The sequence below is a fragment of the Taudactylus pleione genome, unplaced genomic scaffold, assembly GCF_031769625.1.
Source record: "Taudactylus pleione unplaced genomic scaffold, aTauple2 ptg000021l, whole genome shotgun sequence".
NCBI lineage: Eukaryota > Metazoa > Chordata > Amphibia > Anura > Myobatrachidae > Taudactylus > Taudactylus pleione.
The window spans coordinates 11,346,261-11,371,931 of record NW_028284423.1 but is presented as its reverse complement, the minus strand read 5'-3'; the positions used below and the strand labels follow the sequence as shown (position 1 = coordinate 11,371,931).

The 25,671-nt window shown below is 44.3% G+C and overlaps 1 protein-coding gene across 5 annotated transcripts in view; it reads left to right on the top strand.

Moving 5' to 3' along the window:
* SH3RF1 (SH3 domain containing ring finger 1) overlaps window positions 1–25,671 on the top strand; it is a 301,996-nt gene that overhangs the window by 233,981 nt on the left and 42,344 nt on the right. For 4 of the 5 annotated variants that reach the window (XM_088448446.1, XM_088448447.1, XM_088448448.1 and 1 more), the window contains 4 exons: window positions 150–421; window positions 8,496–8,839; window positions 12,687–13,018; window positions 18,502–18,965. In XM_088448446.1, coding sequence (XP_088304572.1) covers window positions 150–421; window positions 8,496–8,839; window positions 12,687–13,018; window positions 18,502–18,670 — 1,117 coding nt within the window. In that variant the 3' untranslated portion in view covers window positions 18,671–18,965. Of the gene's footprint in view, window positions 1–149; window positions 422–8,495; window positions 8,840–12,686; window positions 13,019–18,501; window positions 18,966–25,671 lie in introns of those variants that run through there. The other variant, XM_088448450.1, reaches the window with a different exon arrangement.

Sequence of the window (25,671 nt, the reverse complement as noted above, 5' to 3'; positions counted from 1 at the left end):
TGAGAAAGGAGGATGGGCTATTTATTTAAAATATTTTTTTTGCATCCCTAAAAGTTATAGTAACTAATTATAATATGGTAATAACAAAATGAATTTACCAAGCAGGGTGTGGAAACAAAAAAAAGATTAAACATTTCTTGTTTCTTAAGGGCATTAACAACTGGAACACAAGCTAAGGTTGCTTTGGCAACGGCAGGGATAGGCACACAGATAGTGAACATGGTAGCCCCATGCTCTAGCGGAGTACCCTGCCAGAAGTTACAAGGGAACGGCGTAGACTTCTGCAAAACCGTTAATTCGAATGGCGTTTCCCCGGCAGTCGTTCCAGGAAGTCATATCCAAACCAGCCCACAAGCCAAGGTCCTGATACACATGAGTGGCCAAATGACCGTAAACCAAGCCCGCAATGCTGTTCGGACAGGTAACAAATTATGAAACGTCAATATTGTAAAACAATAAATCCCACTTTCCAAACAAGTCATTTAATGGGGAGATGTAGAGATATGTCAAACTATCTAAATGGAAAAAGTAGAGAAGTTGCCCATGGTAACCAATCCGCTTGATAAATGATAGCTAGAAGCTAATTTGTTGCTATGGGCAATTTCTCCACTTTTCTCTTTAGAAGATTTGATACATCTCCCCCTTATTGTGTTACATTGGTATGCATATAAGCAAAGGTTACTCTCTTTACGTCTGTATGGACATTTCATTAGGCACATCCATTCATTCTTTGAACAGCCTGTAGTGGACCTAGGGGGATTATATATAAACATCTAGAAATCTTGAGAACTGCCCAAAAGAAATCACAAACACTGCTTCCCATCAGAGCTGCTTCTAACGCTCAGAAACACTAAGGTAAAGCCTCAGCCACTAATCACAACTTATTTCAGATAAATTTGTGATTAATTAAGTAATCACGCCTGTGCTGCCTGTGATTCACTTAGCAATCAGGCCTGGGCTGCCTGTGATTCACCAAATAATCAGACCTGGGCTGCTTGTGATTCACCAAACAATCAGACCTGGGCTGCCCGTGATTCACCAAACAATCAGACCTGGGCTGCCTGTGATTCACTAAGTAATCAGGCCTGGGCTGCCTGTGATTCACCAACCAATCCTGCCTGGGTTGCCTGTGATTCACCAAGTATTCGGGCCTGGGCTGTCTGTGATTCACCAAGTAATCGGGCCTGGGCTGCTTGTGATTCACCAACCAATCTAGCCTGGGCTGCCTGTGATTCACTAAGCAATCTAGCCTGCGCTGCCTATGATTCACTAAGCAATCTAGCCTGGGCTGTCTGTGATTCACCAAGCATTCGGGCCTGGGCTGCCTTTGATTCACTAAGCAATCGGGCCTGGGCTGCCTGTGATTCATCAAGTATTCAGGCCTGGACTGTGGTGTGATTCACCAAGTAATTGGGCCTGGGCTGCCTGTGATTCACCAAGCAATCGGCCCTGGGCTGCCTGTGATTCACCAAGCAATCGGGCCTGGACTGCCTGTGATTCACCAAGCAATCGGGCCTGGGCTGCCTGTGATTCACCAAGCAATCGGGCCTGGGCTGCCTGTGATTCACCAAGCAATTGAGCCTGGGCTGCCTGTGATTCACCAAGCAATCGAGCCTGGGCTGCCTGTGATTCACCAAGCAATCGGGCCTGGGAAGCCTGTGATTCACTAAGCAATCTCTCCTGGGCTGCCTGTGATTCACCAACCATTCGGGCCAGGGCTGCCTGTGATTCACCAAACAATCAGACCTGGTCTGCCTGTGATTCACCAACCAATCGTGCCTGGGCTGCCTGTGATTCACCAAGTATTCGGGCCTGGGTTGTTTGTGATTCACCAAGTAATCGGGCCTGGGCTGCTTGTGATTCACCAACCAATCTAGCCTGGGCTGCCTGTGATTCACTAAGCAATCTAGCCTGGGCTGTCTGTGATTCACCAAGTAATCGGGCCTGGGCTGCCTTTGATTCACTAAGCAATCGAGCCAGGGGTGCCTGTGATTCATCAAGTATTCAGGCCTGGACTGTAGTGTGATTCACCAAGTAATCGTGCCTCGGCTGCCTGTGATTCACCAAGCAATCGGGCCTGGGCTGCCTGTGATTCACCAAGCAATCGGGCCTGGGCTGCCTGTGATTCACCAAGCAATTGGGCCTGGGCTGCCTGTGATTCACCAAGCAATCGAGCCTGGGCTACTTGTGATTCACCAAGCAATCGAGCCTGGGCTGTCTGTGATTCACCAAGCAATCGGGCCTGGGCAGCCTGTGATTCACTAAGCAATCTCTCCTGGGTTGCCTGTGATTCACCAACCATTTGGGCCAGGGCTGCCTGTGTTTCACCAAACAATCAGACCTAAGCTGCCTGTGATTCACTAAGTAATCAGGCCTGGTCTGCCTGTGATTCACCAACCAATCGTGCCTGGGCTGCCTGTGGTTCACCAAGTATTCGGGCCTGGGCTGTCTGTGAATCACCAAGTAATCTATCCTGGGGCTGATTGTGATTCACCAACCAATCTAGCCTGGGCTGCCTGTGATTCACTAAGCAATCTAGCCTGGGCTGCCTGTGATTCACCAAGTAATCGGGCCTGGGCTGCTTGTGATTCACCAAGCAATCGGGCCTGGGCTGCCTTTGATTCACTAAGCAATCGGGCCTGGGCTGCCTGTGATTCACCAAGCAATCGGGCCTGGGCTGCCTGTGATTCACCAAGCAATCAAGCCTGGGCTGCCTGTGATTCACCAAGCAATCGAGCCTGGGCTGCCTGTGATTCACCAAGCAATCGGGCCTGGGCAGCCTGTGATTCACTAAGCAATCTCTCCTGGGCTGCCTGTGATTCACCAACCATTCGGGCCTGGGCTGCCTGTGATTCAACAAGCAATCGGGCCTGGGCAGCCTGTGATTCACCAAGCAATCGAGCCTGGGCTGCCTGTGATTCACCAAGCAATCGAGCCTGGGCTGCCTGTGATTCACCAAGCAATCGAGCCTGGGCTGCCTGTGATTCACCAAGCAATCGGGCCTGGGCAGCCTGTGATTCACTAAGCAATCTCTCCTGGGCTGCCTGTGATTCACCAACCATTCAGGCCAGGGCTGCCTGTGATTCTTCAAACAATCAGACCTGGCTGCCTGTGATTCACCAAACAATCAGACCTGGGCTGCCTGTGATTCACTAAGTAATCAGGCCTGGTCTGCCTGTGATTCACCAACCAATCGTGCCTCGGCTGCCTGTGATTCACCAAGTATTCGGGCCTGGGCTGTCTGTGATTCACCAAGTAATCAGGCCTGGGCTGCTTGTGATTCACCAACCAATCCTGCCTGGGCTGCCTGTGATTCACTAAGCAATCTAGCCTGGGCTGCCTGTGATTCACCAAGTAATCGGGCCAGGGTGGCTTGTGATTCACCAAGAAATCGGGCCTGGGCTGCCTTTGATTCACTAAGCAATCGGGCCTGGGCTGCCTGTGATTCACCAAGCAATCGGGCCCGGGCTGCCTGTGATTCACCAAGCAATCAAGCCTGGGCTGCCTGTGATTCACCAAGCAATCGAGCCTGGGCTGCCTGTGATTCACCAAGCAATCGGGCCTGGGCAGCCTGTGATTCACTAAGCAATCTCTCCTGGGCTGTCTGTGATTCACCAACCATTCGGGCCAGGGCTGCCTGTGATTCACCAAGCAATCGGGCCTGGGCAGCCTGTGATTCACTAAGCAATCTCTCCTGGGCTGCCTGTGATTCACCAACCATTCGGGCCAGGCCTGCCTGTGATTCACCTCAATCAGACCTGGGCTGCCTGTGATTCACCAAACAACAGACCTGGGCTGCCTGTGATTCACTAAGTAATCAGGCCTGGTCTGCCTGTGATTCACCAACCAATCGTGCCTGGGCTGCATGTGATTCACCAACCAATCTAGCCTGGGCTACCTGTGATTCACTAAGCAATCTATCCTGGGCTGCCTGTGATTCACCAAGTAATCGGGCCTGGGCTGCTTGTGATTCACCAAAGCAATCGGGCCTGGGCTGCCTTTGATTCACTAAGCAATCGGGCCTGGGCTGCCTGTGATTCACCAAGTATTCAGGCCTGAACTGTGGTGTGATTCACCAAGTAATCGGGCCTGGGCTGCCTGTGATTCACCAAGCAATCGGGCCTGGGCTGCCTGTGATTCACCAACCAGTCGGGCCTGGGCTGCCTGTGATTCACCAAGCAATCGGGCCTGGGCCGCCTGTGATTCACCAAGCAATCAAGCCTGGGCTGCCTGTGATTCACCAAGCAATCGAGCCTGGGCTGCCTGTGATTCACTAAGCAATCTCTCCTGGGTTGCCTGTGATTCACCAACCATTCGGGCCTGGGTTGCCTGTGATTCACCAAGCAATCGGGCCTGGGCAGCCTGTGATTCACCAAGCAATCGAGCCTGGGCTGCCTGTGATTCACCAAGCAATCGAGCCTGGGCTGCCTGTGATTCACCAAGCAATCGAGCCTGGGCTGCCTGTGATTCACCAAGCAATCGGGCCTGGGCAGCCTGTGATTCACTAAGCAATCTCTCCTGGGCTGCCTGTGATTCACCAACCATTCGGGCCAGGGCTGCCTGTGATTCTTCAAACAATCAGACCTGGCTGCCTGTGATTCACCAAACAATCAGACCTGGGCTGCCTGTGATTCACTAAGTAATCAGGCCTGGGAAGCCTGTGATTCACCAACCAATCGTGCCTCGGCTGCCTGTGATTCACCAAGTATTCGGGCCTGGGCTGTCTGTGATTCACCAAGTAATCAGGCCTGGGCTGCTTGTGATTCACCAACCAATCCTGCCTGGGCTGCCTGTGATTCACTAAGCAATCTAGCCTGGGCTGCCTGTGATTCACCAAGTAATCGGGCCAGGGTGGCTTGTGATTCACTAAGCAATCGGGCCTGGGCTGCCTTTGATTCACTAAGCAATCGGGCCTGGGCTGCCTGTGATTCACCAAGCAATCGGGCCCGGGCTGCCTGTGATTCACCAAGCAATCAAGCCTGGGCTGCCTGTGATTCACCAAGCAATCGGGCCTGGGCAGCCTGTGATTCACTAAGCAATCTCTCCTGGGCTGCCTGTGATTCACCAACCATTCGGGCCAGGGCTGCCTGTGATTCACCAAGCAATCGGGCCTGGGCAGCCTGTGATTCACTAAGCAATCTCTCCTGGGCTGCCTGTGATTCACCAACCATTCGGGCCAGGCCTGCCTGTGATTCACCTTAATCAGACCTGGGCTGCCTGTGATTCACCAAACAACAGACCTGGGCTGCCTGTGATTCACTAAGTAATCAGGCCTGGTCTGCCTGTGATTCACCAACCAATCGTGCCTGGGCTGCATGTGATTCACCAACCAATCTAGCCTGGGCTACCTGTGATTCACTAAGCAATCTATCCTGGGCTGCCTGTGATTCACCAAGTAATCGGGCCTGGGCTGCTTGTGATTCACTAAGCAATCGGGCCTGGGCTGCCTTTGATTCACTAAGCAATCGGGCCTGGGCTGCCTGTGATTCACCAAGTATTCAGGCCTGAACTGTGATTCACCTAGTATTCAGGCCTGAACTGTGGTGTGATTCACCAAGTAATCGGGCCTGGGCTGCCTGTGATTCACCAACCAGTCGGGCCTGGGCTGCCTGTGATTCACCAACCAGTCGGGCCTGGGCTGCCTGTAATTCACCAAGCAATCGGGCCTGGGCCGCCTGTGATTCACCAAGCAATCAAGCCTGGGCTGCCTGTGATTCACCAAGCAATCGAGCCTGGGCTGCCTGTGATTCACTAAGCAATCTCTCCTGGGCTGCCTGTGATTCACCAACCATTCGGGCCTGGGCTGCCTGTGATTCACCAAGCAATCGAGCCTGGACTGCCTGTGATTCACTAAGAATTCTCTCCTGGGCTGCCTGTGATTCACCAACCATTCGGGCCTGGGCTGCCTGTGATTCACCAAGCAATTGGGCCTGGGCTGCCTGTGAATTATCAAGTAACCGGGCCTGGGCTGCCTGTGAGTTAACCAAGTAATCGGGCCTGGACCACCTTTGACACTCCGGGTGTTGTGAAACTACAAGCCCCTGTAGAGGCAAAGGCTGTCCATGCCTGAGGTAATTGTTTGTTCTATGCACAACTTCCTGTCTGTGAACTTTTTGAAAAAACACACAAAAAGAAGCCACCTAAAGCCTAAATGAAACAAGTTTGGAATTTTATTCTATATAATGGTTTATTTGATGCCATACAGTCTTCCTACATCAGCTTCACAAGAGCCTTCTAATATTATCATTGCTGCTATCTTTCCCTTTGTGTAACAGCCAGCATTTAAGGGGGAGAAAGATTTAGTCAGAAAATGCAGGCAACCACAGGCAATTACAGCTCTGGATCTATGCCCGCACATGTCCTTGTGCCTCTGATATTCTGGAGGATAGCGACATGGACCTGTCACAGCAAAGGGGATGTGAAAGGGAGAGAGTGGTGTGTTTGGGCTGGAGTGGGGGTCTTTGGGCTGCATTTTAAATACAGCAAGAGCTTAATTTTTCCTTTTGTAGAGCAATTTGTGTTTTAGATGCTGCCAGAGACGTTGTCTTTTGTCTTTTGACAGCTGAGTCACTTTATGGTCATTGTTAGAACTGTCTGAGCAATCTAGAAAATGCATTACCCAAAGCGACATTGTCAAATCTGTTTTACAGCTCGAAAGGGAGCCTTAGATGTAAGAGAATTTCTTTTACAGCCACAAACTATACATCTGTTCCTATGCGTTTAATTTACAGATCTCTTTATTAAACTCTAAAGAACAAATTGATGAAACTATAAAATATATATTTTTAGCTCTTTAAATTCTTTGCGAGTTCAGTGAAAGGGTGTACTAAATATCAAATTTTACTATTCCACTGAATATTGAATATTTGAATGGTTATTCAACCAAATGCGAGAATAAACCCAGCAAAGAGCAGCAATAAAAGAAAGCTAAGAAAACATTGTTATTTTCTCATATGGTCATTTAAATTTATTGGACTAACCAGCTCTGCCCAAATCATCCTATACCATAGACCTTAATAATAAAAAGAAAAACAAACACTGGCGTTTCTGGTGCAGGCCTGTAAAAACAAATTAAATTACATTAAGCAGCTGGTGATAGTGTTGTTCAATGTAAACTCTAGGGAACTAACTACCTGCACATTGTTAAACTTCCACATTAGCAACGTACATCAGGTATACGGTGTAAAACAGTTTGAAAAATAATACATACACAGAGAACCCTGGTAGAGAAGGATGCTTTTCTAAAACAGAATTCTTTTTAAAGTGCTTTGAAAGAACAATCACGCCTAATAAGCTGTTTGTGGGAACTTTTGTTTTATATAGGTGGGTGTTAAACATGGATTCTTTTGTTATATCTTCTGCAGTTGACTAATTTCATTTTTGATTTGATGAAATGACTGACGGTCAAATTAGCTCTGTGACCGTTCTAATATTCTGCATTAATAGACTATTATATAGCTATAAGCTGGTGTGTAACCATATTAACATTTGAATCCGCCGATTGGCTATGTGATGACATGTAATCCTGTGAACATTCTAATACTCCGATTGGCTATACCCTGTGAAAATTATTAAATTCTGATTGGCTATGCGCTGGTATGTAACCCTGTGAACATTCTAAAATTCTGATTGGCTGTGTATCCCTGTGAACATTCTAACTGGATATACTTTGGTGTGTAACCTTGTGAACTTCCTAATGTACAGATTAATTCACATTTGACTAGGAAATGAACTCCTAAACTAATCTCCATTTTATGGCTGGTTTTCATTGTGAAGCACAAAATGGCCAAAACACAGAAGAAAGTTTTCTTTGTCGGTGAAGCGTGCCTTTATTTACACAAGTGCGCCTAGATTTTCGACAAACCATGTGGCAGCATTTGCAGCAGAGAATGTTTGCACCAACTGATGGGACTTTGCTTTGTTGTAGTATTAAAAAAAGCTACATTTGTTTTTGTGGATCGAGATTATTAAAATGAGATGAAGATTTCAGGGTGGTGAAAAGGACTATGTTTTGCAATAGCTCAGAGCTGTTGGAAATTGGGTCTCATATTGCACTTTTTATGAAGCCATGGACTTCTTTGAGAAGATGCAACTTTTCGTTCATTTTTTGCTTTCATCAAATTGTATAGTTTTTATGGGGTGTTTTATATTTGTCATCATTACTGCACTTGGCCTTTTTTTTGTATAATAATGTAACTTTCTGGCTGATCACTTCATGTAAAGGCTTTTTGTCTTACCATCCATGCAGTTTCTTAGTATTTGACTTCTGTGTTAAAACTAAATAAATCGGTTACAACTTTGCTGGTCTGTTTTAGAAAAAGATTTCTAAAAAACACTTTGAATGACTGCAACATGGAGGTTTTTGTGATGGAAGCTCTCATTTTTACTTTATAACATATTAACAAAAATTATTGAAGAGATGTTCATCGTTGTCAACCACACAACTTTATACCCTGACTAAATACCCTTCTACCTCTCTTACCACTATTTCACAGCTGCCGCTCACACTCAGGAGCGACCAACAGCCGCAGTTACTCCCATCCAGGCTCAGAACTCATCTTGCCTTAGCCAAACAACTAGTAACACCCAACAAGGCACCTCTGCCCAGCAAACACAGCCTCCACTTTCAAGTTCAGCTGCTTACATCAATGCTGCCATGAATCTCAACAGACCAAATGCCCCAATGGCTGCCAACCCTTCCAGCAGCAGCAGCGCACCAGCTGTGGAGGCAGATTGCAGTTGGAAATCTGTCCCTGGAGTCACTGGATGTTCCGTATCTCCTGATAATGTCTCCGCACCTTTCAGTTCTGCTGCTAATAAGCAAGACAAGGAAAGCAAGGTGAGTTTTCAGTGTGACAGATGTTGATTTGCTTTCATAATAAATTAAATTTTATATTAAAATAAATTATAATAAATTACATTTTATATTTAAACAAAGTTATTATACTGTTCACTTCTAATAAACACAGAGTTGAGTACTATAGTATTCAGTGATACTTTTGCTGGGCCCCATGTATACATTGCCCAATTCACAGGGTTGGAAAAAAACAGATAAAAAACAAAACCCCCCAAAAACCCAGTTTATTTGGTAAACTGTATTTTTTGTTTTTTAAACCAGTTAAAAAACATGTAACCCTGCTTATTATATTAATACTGTGAAACTTTGATCAACCATGTTTTAAAGCTTTCTAAAATTAACAATTCAAAGTTTTATTAGGATTTTTTATAGCCTAAAAAGAGAGCTCATCTCAGTAGGACTGAAGGCTTTGAATTTAAATAAACACGAAGGAGATTAAACCATGAGGTGTTTCCCTGTACAGTATATTGCCTCTATAATGTGTGGGAGTTGTTTGTTACTTGAGAATGTTAGTTGTGGTTTCCTCCTGTCCCATAGAATTGTTACGGGAGGAATTTGTGGAGTTTTAGCTGTTCCTAGGCAGATTTAGTACCTCTCTGATCTGGTTCACCCTCGCTATTTCTCTATTGTGTGTGAATTTACTGTGTTGGTTCAGCTAACTCAAATGAAGACCACAAGCAACAAGAATGTGAAATAATACTTGCAGGATTCCCTTATAATAGGCTTTTTAAAGAAATCATGGCGCTGTACTTGTTGTCACAGCATAATAAAAAACCATGTTGGTTTAAATAAAAAAAGATTTAATTAAACCAAGTTGGTATAATCCAGCCAGTGGCATTATAAGGTGGGTGCAGTCTGCACCCTAGTGTCACCCGCCGAGGGGTGAAACCAAAGTGCCGACTCCTCCTCAGTGACAGAAGCCAGATACTGCACTGTGGCATTCCGTGCAGCACTCTGCTCCTGACTGCACATAGGGAGCCTGCACTGCACATAGACTGGTCCCCGGGGGCAGTCCGCATCTCCGGGACCCCCGGAGTGACTAAAATGGTGGTTCGGGCTGTGAGGCCATGCCACTGCCTGCGAGGCCATGCCCCCTACCCGCGCTACCATGCCTTCTTTTTGCTGGCGCATGGCAAAGCACTACAACTTTCCCCGAATCGCGTGTCACCACGGGGCAGGACACCACTGAAACCAGCCAACCATGCCAATTCCCTCTCCTAATCCAAGCTGTGTGGTATATTCCCCAATACACTTTCCTCTCTTTTTCTATTGTCAAATTCTGTATACCTTTTCTCCCTCCTGCATTTCATTGCCTTTAGTGCCTTTAGGACTGACACTAGTTGGCTGCCATGTGGCTAATTGCCTGCACAGACAAAGGTAAACAGTAGGTGGCAGCCTGTCTTGTATCTGTCTTCCTCAAGTCCGCAGCCACCCCCTGGTTAAGAATAACTACTTTAGATCTTCTGTCTTCATCATATCAGTGCTGCTCTAAATTACACAATGTTCCACATATAGGAATTTGTGAGCCGAGTTTACATGTTAATTGTGCAGTTAAATCATACCAGGCAGATAAAATATATGCAAAAGAAACACTAGTATATGGATTGTGGCATTGATAACATTTATTCTCCAGTATGAATTTAACCAACCTATACCTCCAGCTCCGAGGTCCGGCTACTCTGTGGCTGACTGGATAGTGTGTTTTAGTCACAAGTAGTTCTGGTCAGCTGATGGAAAATGACCGCTCATGCCTAGGGACAGATGTACTAAGCTCTGGAAAGTGATTAATTAGAGAGTGATAAATTACCAATCAATCAGCTCCTGTCATTTTTCAAACACAGCCTGTAACGTGACAGTTAGGAGCTGAGTGACTGGTAGTTTATCACTCCCCATTTTATCACTTTCCAAAGCTTAGTACATCTCTCCCCCTAGTCTCATATGGATATCATCCTGCGATTCTACAGCTGCTCTCAAAAGGAAAGATCAAGAACTAGGGGGATATTTCGGGCCTGATTCAGTGCTAGGAGCAAATAAAAAAAAAAGAGCAGCTTGCTCCTGGAACAACCCATGTTTCAGTACAACTGATGTTAATGCATTTTATTTATTTTTTTGCATGCAGGGAAAATACTGGCTGCCTTCCCGTGTAGCGAATAAACACTGGGCAGCTTTGTTTTTACAACTTAAGGTGCATACACACACAACGATTTTTTGAACGATTATCGTTAAACGATATCGTTTAACGATAATCGTTTGAAAAAATCATTCACTTTCTGAGTCAAACGATGAACGATTATTGTTCATGCGCGTTCACGTTTGTAGTTTGTAGTTTGTAGTTCAGTCAGACTTGTCAACTCAACGATTTTCAGTAAGTTAATATGCAAAAATCGTTTGTAGTTCATAAAAATCGTTCATTACATTTAGTAAATGAACAACTTTAGTAAACGATTTTAGTTAATTTTTTCAAGGGAAAAAATCGTTTACTAAAATCGTTCATTAACTAAATCGTTGTGTGTGTATGCAGCTTTAGAATTAAGCTAGGACACGCCCCTTCCCAACTCATTTTAAATATGTTTCTACTTCAACAGTTAAAAAAAAAAACACTTTGCATGTTTCTGTCTCTGTAAATCCCTAAGACCTTGTATGAAAGTATACACATTTGTTATACCTGGACTTGTACATTTCAGGATAATTTTTTGGCATCACTCTGAATATGTAAAGCTACATATTACAATAATTTTAAAAAAATCCTTAGAAGTGCCAAAAAAGACATGAAACTAGCTAGCATAGAATAAGCAAGGTAAAAAGTAGATTCCTGCAAAACAGATGCTGCTCAAAACCATTAAAATGGGTCTTGTCATAGTGGATTAAACCATCTCCAGATTTGAAGGGGTAAAGAGGACTTATCAAGGTTAATATAAAGTCCATTTTGCATAGTATGACCTAAAAAAAAAAAAGTCCCACGATGCACCCTGCTACTGCGAGAACACATAAAATATATATGTAAACTGCGCAGATATAGAATGTCAGCAGCAGACAGTGGAGCTGTAACGTTGGTCAAAGCCACGGACATACATAATGCACAAGGAATTGGGTAACCCTTCCATATCTGAAACGTGACATGAATCTGGCAAGCGGTTTCCATGTGGCTCTTCCAGGCAGGAGTAATAGGCCGTCTTTCTAGTCACTACAGAACTTTGACCTAGTTGAAGCAGCAGTAATATCCAGAATGGGGGATGGCAATGACAAAAGTTTTTAGTATGTGGCTGATAACCACAACAGTGTCTCAGTGTGCTTGTAAATAGCCTATTATTGAGTTGTGGTTAACTTCTTTTTTTTTCCCCTGATATATGTTCTACTTGATGCGTTTAGGTGTTCACATGATTTCATACATAACATAAACAACATGAATTTGATATAGAAAATAAAATGTTATGTTAACACTAAAAATAAAAAACCTAAGGTGGAACCCTGCTGCTAATTACCTGTGACGGGAGACTCAATCAGTGGTGTTTGGCCCCCCGTGTTAGTCCACAGAGGAGATACGAGGAAATGTCAGCGAAAAAAGGCACCCGCGGGGGATTAATGCAAGGGGAAAACCCATTCCGCAGTTTATGCAGAGTCGGCGGGTTAACATGCGTTAGCCCCTGGTTTATCACGCGGGGAAAATGCTATTTGATTGGCACATTGGTAATTAGCCACGGTTTAAACCTTGCAGCTACTTACCATCCTGTTATCTGCAGCTAAAACCTTTTTTTATTATTTATATCCTCCGTGTAAATAAATGTGTTATAACAATGTTATATGTTTTTCCTCTTGTTTCTTTGTACAGAAAGAAAAAAAAGGTTTGCTCAAGTTGCTGTCTGGTGCCTCCACCAAAAGAAAGGCCCGGGCGTCTCCACCTCACTCACCGACTCTAGAACTGGAACAGGCGGCTATAGAGACAGGTTTGGAAGGAGCAGTAGGTCCTGATATTGTCAGTACCAGCAACCGAGCAGCTACCTGCACTGTGGATTGTGAAGCCGTTTCTGGTTCTGCTCTCACACAAGAGAACCGCAAAACAAGTTCAGTGGATCTCAACGTTCCTATAGCTCCTCCACCAAGACAGCCTTGCTCCTCACTGGGCCCTGTACTAAATGATTCCCGGCCTGTAGTCTGTGAAAGGTAATTCTCTTCTTTATCTACCAAAAATATGCAAACTACAAAACAGTCAATATGGCAATGATGTACTTGCTATTTATCTACTATTTTTTTATGTTCACAAGCAGAATGTACAACAGCTAATTACGTTTTCTAGTAGAATTTATCTGCAGTAATGTCCGGTATAGGCTTGTCATTTTTTGTTAATGAACAAGTTACATACATTGTGTTTTGTACAGTGCTCTAAAAAAAGTGAATACTTAGGGGGAGATTGAATTAGGCGCGGGATTCACCCCGTAGCTAATTTAACGTATTGCCCGATTCAGTTAGCTGCGCGCTAAGTCCCAGAGGGTGGAACTTTCCTTGCAGCATCAGGAACTGCAAGTAAATATTGGAGTTAAAATGCAGACTTTCTAACACGCGGAAAGCCCATAGGTTCTAGCACTTTCCACGGAATGTATGGGTTAGCATGCGTTAACCCTTTCTTTACCATGCGGGGAAAACGCTGATTAATTCAATAACTCCAGATGTGAAACTCAGAGCTATTCCCAGGGGCATGTCCACCACTGGAAGGTGGAACATTTTATATATACACACATGCCATTTTCACACCTCCCCTAAACCCATCTTTCCACCTTTTGCCCTATCTCCCCCTTGCCATCAAGCAGACTCTCTCACAAACTCTCTATTTTCTATCACCTGTTTCTCTCCCCAATTTCTTTTTTATTCACTTTCTCTACCATGTTAGGAATAAGTAATGACTACATCTGTATGCTGGAGAGCGGTGGACAAATAAATCTTATTTACCAGGAGAAAATAACTGCTCTCTCCATCTTACACCTATAATCATTTCCAATCCTGTAGCCCAGTGTTTCCCTGTGATGGTTACACCCACCACTTCTCTGCCTTCAAGGAGATTGCCAGACTCTCTTTAGAGTCCCGGAGATTGCCCACTACTTTGGGAGTCTCTCGGACATACAGAGACTCCCGAGAGGGTTGGCAAGTATGCCATTAGAAAATGTTCGTCTCAAGCTCCAAGTACAATGCAGAGCCTGCATTCTAGCCATCCTAGTATAATGCAGAGCCCACATTCTGGCCTTCCCAGTATAATGTAGAACCCATATTCTGGCCATCCCAGTATAATGCAGAGCCCACATTCTGGCCATCCCAGTATACTGCAGAGCCCACATTCTGGCCATCCCAGTATACTGCAGAGCCCACATTCTGGCCATCCCAGTATACTGCAGAGTCTACATTCTGGTCATCCCAGTATACTGCAGAACCCACATTCTGGTCATCCCAGTATACTGCAGAGCCCACATTCTGGTCATCCCAGTATACTGCAGAGCCCACATTCTGGTCATCCCAGTATACAGCAGAGCCTACATTCTGGCCATCCCAGTATACTGCAGAGCCCACATTCTGGACATCCCAGTATACTGAAGAGCCCACATTCTGGTCATCCCAATATACTGCAGAGCCCACATTCTGGTCATCCCAGTATACTGCAGAGCCCACATTCTGGCCATCCCAGTATACTGCAGAGCCCACATTCTGGTCATCCCAGTATAATGTAGAGCCCAAATTCTGGCCATCCCAGTATAATGTAGAGCCCACATTCTGACCATCCTAGTATAATGTAGAGCACTCATTTTGACCATCCTAGTATAATGTAAAGTACTCATTCTGGTCAGCCCAGTGGCCCCAGTATAATGTAGAGCACACATTCTGGCCATCCCAGTATAATGTAGAGCATACATTTTGGCCATCTTAGTATGATGCAGAGCACACATTTTGGCCATTCCAGTATAATGTAGAGCACACATTTTGGCCATCCCAGTATAATGTAGAGCACACATTTTGGCCATCCCAGTATAATGTAGAGCACACATTTTGGCCATCCCAGTATAATGTAGAGCACACATTTTGGCCATCTTATATATATCTTTATCCAGAACGCTCTTTGAATTTGAATAACTCAAAGCCTAATTAAGATATTAATGTGACTCTTTTGCGACGGATTTCAATCAGCAATAAATGACAGAATTTGGAATAAAACTATAAAATTTAATGGAAATTTTTTTTTACAAAAACCATAATAAATGCTTTAGTATAGCTAACCTTAAAATATCAAGAAACTACTAGAACACAGCCGGCACAGTGACCCTGGGGAAGCGGGATTGGGGTGGCCAGCGCAGTCTGCTGTTCTCACGCACTACTAGTGGTCTGTGCTCTCACATTGACATGGCTCCCTAGCCATGTGCGGACATTGTTTATGTTCTGCCCAGTTCGGCTTCTGATTGTCCGCCTGGCTGCGTGACGTAGCTATTACATAAGGAGGGAGAGCGCGCGGATGGCACAACACTTGAGGCTGCTGCCGTAGGGGGTGCTCTTCCCTCACCTACTTTCTCCAACACGTCGATTCCAAGCTCGCAACACCCAGCCAATTAGCACAGTGTTTGCACCTTGAAAGCAACGCCTCTTTTCTCTGCTTTCCACGAGAGCATCCAGCAGCCGTTGATGGCGGGAGGCTGGAAGACGGCGAGGCGAAGTAACAGTGCATTATCATTTGCACCTATAGGGACTCAGCTTACAATACCCCGTGGAAACGGTCCATTTTGCTTCAGAGTCCATGGCCAAATATATCAACACGTCGATTCCAGGCTCGCAACTCCTAGCCAATCAGCACCAGGTTTGAGCATCAAAAGCAATGCCTCTTTTCTCTGCTTTCCACGAGAGCATCCAGCAGCCGTTGATGGCGGGAGGCTGGAAGACGATGAAGCGGAGTAACAGTGCATTATCATTTGCACCTATAGGGACTCAGCTTGCAATACCCCATGGAAACGGTCCATTTTGCTTCAGAGTCCATGGCCAAATATATCAACACGTCGATTCCAGGCTCGCAACTCCCAGCCAATCAGCACCAGGTTTGAGCATCAAAAGCAATGCCGTTTTTCTTTGCGTTCCATGAGAGCTGCTGGCAGCCACTGATTGTCGGGAGGCTGGAAGATGGTGAGGCGGAGTATCAAGGCATTATCATTTGCATCTAGCCATTATCTAGCGAAGCATTTTTCGTATGTATTTTCGCCAAGGGCATACTAGTCTCAGTATAATACAGAGCACACAGGGTCTGATTCAGACCCGGTCGCAAGCGCTGAGCGCTCGCAACCGGGTCGATGGTGGCCCACAGCGCATGCGCGAGACCCAGCTAGCGACGGGCAATCCGTCGCTCCGGGTCTCGCACCAAAGGGGGCGAGCTGTCGATGTTGAGTGACAGCTCGCCCCCTTTGGTGGGCGGGCCGGGGGGGGTGGCTGCCCAAACGGAGGCGTTCCCATGTGAATGCCTGCCATTTGGGGGCGGCCCCACTGACATCACGAGTGATGTCAGTGGAGAGATTCCGGCTCTGTTAGAGCCGAAATCTCTCTGGGGCTTACGGCCACGAGACCCTACCACAAGGGTCTCGTCGCAAGCCCGATGGTCGCGATGGTCTTGACCATCGCGACCATCAACCTGGATGCTCGCTATAACTGTGGGTGGTCACCGACAGCTATGCGAGCGGCCAGGAGGCCGCACAAAAAAAAAAAAAAAAACGCACGATTCAGAGCGAGCGCTCTTTCAGACCGTCCGGCTCTGAATCAGGGCCACATTTTGGCCATCTCAGTACAATGCAGAGCCCACATTCTGGTTATCCCAGTATACTGCAGAGCCCACATTCTGGCCATCCCAGTATAATGTAGAGCACACATTTTGGCCATCTCAGCATAATGCAGAGCACACATTCTGGCCAGCTCAGTACAATGCAGAGCACACATTCTGGCCAGCTCAGTACAATGCAGAACACACATTTTGGCCATCTCAGTACAATGCAGAGCACACATTCTGGCCATCCCAGTACAATGCAGAACACACATTCTGGCCATCTCAGTACAATGCAGAGCACACATTCTGGCCAGCCCAGTACAATGCAGAGCATTCTATCCATCACAGTACAATGCAGAGCATTCTATCCATCACAGTACAATGCGGACTTCACATGACCTTTATCTGCATTGTTCTTGGAGCACCTCTTCAAGAAGATTGATGCCTCAGATAACAAGCCCAGTATGCATGTGCCACAGCACAGCATAATGTCTGATGTCAAGGGCATGCACTGTACACATTGTAGCAAATCAGATGATTGAGTGCAGACTCGATACAGTTGTGACCCTTTCTCTAACGTGCTGAGGGCCTTATTCAGCAAAGGATAAAATTGCAAAGCCGCACACAAGCAGCTTAGCAATTCTGTCCTTGCTAAAATGCAAATGCAGCAGGAGGTGTCTGTCACTTCTGTTTGCATCTGCGATCCCAGCGCTGTGACCAAGGTTGCAGCCAGGGATCACCATCGGTCCATGTATGCAGACCCTGGCCTTGCCACTCCCGGAAAACAGGGGTAACACATCCCTGTTTCCGGGAACGCAGACTGTCCCCGCACCGCCCAGTAAACTCCTCTGCCTGTCAATCAGGCAGAGACGTACAGGGGCATCAGGCAGAGACGTACAGGGGCATCAGGCAGAGACGTACAGGGGCATCAGGCAGATACATACAGGGGCATCAGGCAGAGACAGGGACATCAGGCAGACATACAGGGGCCTTCTTGCACTCATGCAGGACTCGTTCTGCACATGCGCCGAATGGGTCCTGTGCACGCTCTAAATTGTTGATATCATCCATTAGTTTGGATAAAACATAACAATTAATTAATATAAGATCCCAAAAAACATTCATGAGATCAGTACTATGCATTCTGAAATGCTCATATGGTGCCCTGAACAACATATATAGCAAAAAATGATATCCAGAGTTATAGGGTAGAACAAATTGGCCACACCAGAGCAGTTGGTAAGTAATGGAGCGTACACTCGGTCAGATTTGTCAGATTTGTCAGATGAACGACTGAACGATTAAACGATTTGAACGATTTGAACGATTTTACCAAAGTTTTGAACGATTTGAACGATTGAACGATTTTTGACTGCATTAAAATGAATGGAATCGTCCAAGTCTGACTGCAAACCCATCAGATGTCAGATATCGTTATCTGACAAACGGGAACGCGCATCGTTCATCGTCCATCGTTCAGGCATGTCAGATATGAACGATTTTCCTTCAGATATGAACGACTGAACGATTTTTAAATCGTTATCGTTCATATCTGAAGGAAAAATCTGATCGTGTGTATGCACCATTACACAGCGAAGCATCTGAGCTGCAATAACAAGTTTGATAATGTATAAATGCACGCTGATCAGACATGGGCTGCTAGCCTATGTGCCTCCATATGTAGTGTACTAATTGGAAGCAGTCATAACATTTGCAGATATTTACAGCAATTACAATTGTAATTATGACTGTGGTGATATCTGTAAACAGACAGCTTCCTGCTCTGTCATAGCTGATGTATCAGGCCCAGATGTCTAGCTTGTGCAGGCCAGTATGATGTGATATTTACAGCACCTCTCTTTCGCAGATACAAGGTGGTGGTGTCCTATCCTCCCCAGAGTGAAGCCGAGCTTGAACTCAAGGAAGGAGACATTGTATTTGTGCACAGGAAACGTGAGGATGGTTGGTTCAAAGGCACACTGCAGCGGAACGGCAAAACCGGATTATTTCCAGGCAGCTTTGTGGAGAACATTTAATTCTTTGTTTTCAGTAACGTACAAAAATGAGCACAAACATATCAGAGCTGTCTCAGTGTAGACATTGGACTTGTATCTTCTCCATAACCACAGGAGTGGAAGAAGAATACTTTTGGAAACCATGCAGCCCCCTATCACATGCTGCTGGAAAGGACTGGAATGTGTCCCCTGATTTCTTAGTTTCCCAGTCTTTGTTTTACCCATGTCATTTGTGCCTTGTACTGTTTAGTTTTATACTTTTATTTTATTCATTTTCCTTTTTGACCTAACAACAAATAAACTAATGTTTACAAGGCATTAGTTAATAATTTATTTGCTTCCTCTCCATTTTGTACATTTTTAAATCACTTTTTTTTTTAAAAATAGATTGAAATCTTTTGAAATGCTAAATATAACAAATGATTAATTTATGAAATGGCACAGAAAAGAAGCTGGTTTCTTTTCTCTCAAACCGCCATAGATCCTGCGCCTTAGACTCTTGTTTTTAAGTAATTGTTCTGACCAGTGGAATATAGTCTGTGTATTTTGTAGCGTAACAATGTCACGTTTATAGGGACAGACGAGAGGGAAGCAGAAATGACATATGTACTTGTGTGTTTACCATTTAGAGAGTGCAGTTGTGTCGTGTATGTGTTTTTGTTTTTCTTACTACTAATACAAACTGTCTAGGTAATGCACTAGTGATGGTCTTGGCTTTAAGCTATTAACATCGACAGCCCCCGACTTCGCAATAAGATACAGACTGGATATCATAACTTCTCTTTCATTAACTCGAGCACAAATAAAATCATTACGACGGCAGCAGTTTGGGAGTTATTATTGGAGAACTGTTAACTGACTTTATTGTAGTGTGTGGTAGTAGTGAGACTGATCTAATATGGGAATATACTTGACTTTGTACATCATTCACACTGGCCACAAGAGCATTCTTTACATCTAGCGATCACTAATTAGCTTCCTCCATTGTGGTCGGTGTGATCAATCGAATCTTTATACCCAACTAGATGAAGAACTAAACATTGTAAAACAGTAACAAACGCCCTTTGGGTTGTTTTTCACCCTTAAATTTAGTCTTCCCCTTCAGTATCTCATAATGTTGGTACTTATTGTGATTACAAGATTGGTAGAGTAGGATAGTTCGGTAATTTATATGGTCTGCTTGTTTCCAGCATCATTATTCTTTTTGATGTAAATTGCATTTGAATATTTGTTGTTTGTTTCTACATTAGAGTGAGCTCTATTTTCCAGCTTATAATGTTTATGTTATAGAAAGGTCATTACTTGATATTGTAACAAATATTTTTCCTTAATAGTGTCTAGGCCATGTATGAATTTCTATACTGAACTGTAAGACTCCTTATTTAACAGCATGATGATCAAAGATTTAGTATTGGGTATGAAGTTCTTCAAGTGTCCTGTAAGAAAGACTATTACTATCTGATCCGAACAAAGTTACTGTAGGCAGCTATTTTACAAGTTCAGGAACATGTTCTATATTTATTGCAGTCAAAACACAGCGTGAGCAGAATCCAGCCAGTCCATGTTAATTGTTATTTGGGCTCCTGTAAGTGATGGACGCCCGTCGGCAGCCATTCAATTGTTTGCTGATCAGGCGTGACTGCGTGATTTCTTCTCGCAGCTTCCTGAGGTGGCTGCGAGCAGAAATCTGCGAAAAGTCGGCTGTTTGGGCGCCCTAACCAGGACTTTGCATGGGTTTAACCACTTTACGGGACTAAACCCAGTGCATTTGGGCACGACAATCGCAATAAATAAAGCAGTCACGCCTGGACAGCAAAACAATTGATTTGCTCTGTCGGGTGCCCCTTATTGCTGCCCAAAAATCTATTGAATTCCCCCAAATATGCTATTTTGACATGCCAACATTATGCCACATATCAACATAACGTCCATGTCGACATTTTGTACCACACCAAAGATACAGGGTGGTACAAAATGTAGAGTAAGATAGTATGTGTCAGCGAATCCTCATTAATGTGAGGTTGATATAGATAAAACAAAATGATTTGAGACAAAATACCAGTCGCATATTGTTTTCACCACTAACCTCGTACCTCCACCATTGCATTACACACCCAAAGCCTGGGCTGTGCGTCAGAGACTGAGCTGTGTACTGTATACTGTAATAGCTGAACCCTGGTCCAGCTAAAACTATAGTTATCTAAGCTAAACACTCTACTATGTTAGAGCTTTGTAACAAAGTATAATATTATCTGCCACCTTTGCCTTCTCTACTGCCTTCTGTTTACATATATTTTTCACCCGACCCAGTAACAAGTAAGCTATAGTGTTTTTGTTTTTCTCATATCATTAGAGGGTTTATTTTATACTGTTTCTTGCTATAGGTAATCTGGCTAAAGTATAATGTAGCACTGACAAAAGGTCCAAGTCATGGTGTATTGCTACTTTTCACACCCAAACAAAACTAATTCACTATAACACTCTACTTAGGAACATTAAATTGCCTGCATCTGACTACACTGAATGCTAGGTGTACTACCGTAGTATATCCTCCATTGCCATAATCTACAATACATTTGAAGCAGTAGTTACTACTCAAAGTTAAAATTGTACACAGTGCCCTCTTGTGGTTACAGACCTCTGTCATTACTCTACCTCTCCTTTTATAACACCACCTGCTCGCCACCAGGTATGTCCTATGCATCACAGTGCATTACAATATATTAATAATATGTCATCATCGCTATAATGCCAGCCAAGCTGTTACACCGGTTTTGGCTTGTGATTTTAGCAGACAGTATTAGGGGGGTACTATGTAATACAGTAAAGATCAGTGCAAATTCACCAACTGAATAAAAAGCAAGATTTTCCAAAACAAGATCAAAATGACCGCTAAAACTTCTGGTTAGACAACCATCATATTTATAAAACGTCTTAAATAATATATATGTATTTTATAAAAAGACCAGAGTGGATAGTATGTAAAATACAAACAAGGTACACCACTGCCTGAAAGCACCAGCTCCTGCATACACTTATTTAAGATAGAACAATCATCTTAAGTCATCCACTGCATATGCACTCAACTCACAACTGTACAGTAAAAAAACCCCTTTGGAATTTGGGTAGAAGTAACTTTTTTGGATGTACATCTATGTGTGCCCTTCTTTAATGGTGCATACACACGGTCAGATTTTGCTTCAGATCTGTACAATAACGATTAAAACAATCGTTCATATCTGAAGGAAAATCTGACATATCTGACATGTTTGTCAGATGAACGATGAACGATGCGCGTTCCCGTTTGTCAGATAACGATATCTGACATCTCGTGTTTGCAGTCAGATTTGGACGATTCCATTCATTTTAATACAGGAAAAAATCTTTCGATCATTCAAATCGTTGGTAAATCGTTCAATCGTTCATCTGACATATCTGACCGTGTATATGCACCATTACAACCTTTAATGAGGATCAACAAGGAGCTGCTTTTGGGTACAACTTGATTGTAGTTTATCTGTCTGTTTCCCAAATCAGAAATACAGAAATATATACAGCACATAGATACTACAGCTAGGAATTGTGGTACTTAGTAACCTAATGATTTGCATTTTCCGATGCACAGCTCCTAAGTATATATAGTCTCCTTGTTACACTTATTCGGCCATGTCTTCTTTTTTTTAGCCTGTAGGGAACTAAAAACAATTCATACTTTAGAGGAGATTTATCAAATCTTGGAGAGAGAAGTGGAGACGTTGCTCATAGCAACCTTATCTGTCCCTTACTAGCATTTTTCTAGCACAACCTGTGAAATGACAGATGTGATTGGTTGGTAATTTATATGCTGATTGGTTGGTAATTTATCTCTCTTCAAGATTTGATAAATCTCCCCCTTTGCATTATATTTGTAACGATAATCCTCCAACATAACATAGAGTAGATAATGTGTTAAAGTGTCCGTGGCATCTACCAGCCGCAAGTCCACTCTAGTAACAGGCCAATACACAAATGAAGCTTGTAAATAAAACCACATTATATGTAGGGAAGACATATCATCGATATGTATATCAACACTTTTGGCATTCCAGATCTTAAAGATCCCATCATCCCACTATCGGCACTGTAGCCCATCCGTCACTAAATACGTGTGCTCAGAGGATGCTTATAGTGTCCTAGCTTGGCCCACACTGGGCCATTTAATTCTGCCACATTGATATATGTAACATGACAGCTTACATGACTTGTAATAATGACACTATACTGCTGCAAGTTGTTGGATCTTTATATTTGTTTAAATGCCGGATTTCTCTGCAGTTCTGTAACCAGTAGTCACGTTGTTTTTTTTTACATATTTTTTTTATAGCATACTTGAATTTCATTGTAAATATATTCGTCTTGTGAAATGAAATATGATGAAGATGAAGCTGGCTTCAGCTTTTCTTAACATACCTGGTTAATACTTGTAGGGTTGTAATCTTTAGGGCAAACTGAGTTTTATTAGTGACAATATTATTTTACAGTGATACGGAGGTCTCTGCTGAAAAGGGCCTATAGAGGAATCTGCAAGGAAGAAATGGAACCTAACCTTGCCGACATGTTTGCTACATTTCATGCTACAAAATGTGTTCTGTAAGAATCTGCTGTCATTTTAATGCATCACTTGATGATGAATGTTTTGTAAAAGGATTTGTCGCACAGCAGTACGTTTATAAGAGACATAACGAAACTTTTTTTCATCAAAAATAAAGATAGTTGAAAAATACAAATGTCAGCTCCTTTTATTTTTTAAGAAAGAAAAAAGTTTGATTTTTAAAGTAGACATTTCATCCTACCACATAGAATGCCGGCGGTTAGAATACTGATGCCGGAATCCTGACACCTGTCAGAATCCCGGCGCCGGCATCCTGAATATAGGTAGCGAGGGGAGGATTAGAGTTAGGCGCTAGTGGAGGGAGGGTTTGGTTTAGGGTGCGGGGAGGGGGAGGTTAGGTTTAGGCACCAGGGAGGGAGGGGTAGGGGTAGGAGAAGTATTAGGATACCTACCGGTGTCGGTATCCTAACTGTCGGGATGGAGGCGTCGGGATTTTGAACGCTGGCATCCCGTACCCAACCCTTTGGTATCTTGAAGACGTATTTGCATTATCTGTTTGTGGTACATGTTGTACCTGCGATTTCTATCCAATCCACACAACTAGAGTAAGAGTAGGAGGCACAGGTGTTTTTACAATTTTAGAATGCCTAGTGAACTGGTCTCGTATTTGTCATTTGAATATTTAAGCATAAAGCATTATACAGAATATACACCAGCCTAGTTTTTCCTGAATTAATAATAACAAAAAGTATAAACTTTTTCAAATAAAACTGTATAATTAGTGGTGTCCCTAAGAGGATGCGGAGCATTTCTGATGTCACTATCGAAGGGGATGACATCAGAATGCTTGCTCCACAGTGACCGGGAGCAGGGTGCTGCATTGTGACGTTGTGCAGCGCCCGACTCCCGGTCAGTGAGGAGGAGCCGGCAGTGCTGGGAGAGTGTCACAACCTGGCTCTGGGGATCTTTAGTCAAAGGACTGGTGTCACAACCTGGGCCGTGAGATTCCAGTTCGGGGACTAGGAGTCAAGGGAACGAGGTGGGGAGGCAGCAGATAAACACTAAAGGGTGTTGGTAGTGACTGATACAGGGAACACTGGAGAGTATCGGTAGCACACAGGAGAATATCATCACAGGGGGCAGGGCCACAATCGCTGGTGATTACAGCAATGCCCGGAGCATCAAGAGGACGTGCCCGGGAGCTGTAAGGGCAGTGGTGTGACCATCTGAAGCGTCCTAAGGACGCTCCAGGCAGCACATTCTAGGCACCCTGCTAGCCAGATGAGGCTAGCAGAAAAAAGCTCCGAAGGGCCAGACCAAATGATTCTGAGGGCCTTATACGCCCGCCGGGCTGGAGGTTCCCCATCCCTGCTGTAGATTATCAGTGAGAGCCGATGTTGAAGAATATTGGTGAGAATCAATGTTGAATGTCATGGAGATTATCTGTGAAACCGATGTTGAATGTCCTGGAGAATATCGGTGAGAACCGATGTTGAATGTCCTGGAGAATATCGGAGAGAACCGATGTTGGTGAAATTGTAGACTTATCAATAGTGACCGATGGTGATTATACTGTAGATTTATCAGTAGGGTATCACTGGAGAATATCACGGAAGAATATCACTGGAGCATATCGCTGAATAATATCACTGAAGAATAACACTAGAGAATTGCACTGATGATTACCACTGAAGAGTAACACTGTGGAATCACACTGAGGAAAAGTACTGCCGACAATCACTGAAGAATATCACTGGAGATAGTTCTGCAGAATGTCACTGAAGAATATCACTAGAGAATGTATGCAGAGTAGCGCTGAAGTATGATATCACTGGAGATCAGTACACAGAAATAGCACTTTTCAATACTTATCAAATAATAGGGCAATATACACAATGGCATCACTGGTGTCACCCAGTGCGCCAAATAGAATCTCGAAAATGGGGCGTGGCCTTGCGGGAAGGAGCATGATCTAGTGACAACCCCATTTTCATCACGCTGGGGGTGTACCCAGCACTCCCAGAGATGCTGCTGCCTACAGAGACTCTCTATCAGGATTCAGCCTGGGACGGCTGATAGTCATTGGAAGTATTCAGAGTAGAGCCTGCAACGATGCTTAGTAGCAAGCAGCTTCTCGGTGTAGTGAAGAGTTGTTAAGGCAACTTCCTGTTTCCTGGAGTCCTGCTTTATACCCTAAGGTAGCTGTCCATTGGAGGAGAGAGTCAGCTGAGAACTGACAAGGCTACCATTGGATAAGGATGCTATCAGGTAATACAGACAACATGGCTGCACCCATGACCACCGCCGCAGGAACTCCGATATGGAGAATTGTGTGGAAGTCACCTGGGACCTGGGGAGAATACTCAGCGTGTCACTCACCGCTGCACCTGACGTCTGACCGTGCTCGCTAATCAGGGGAAGCCGGTGCCAC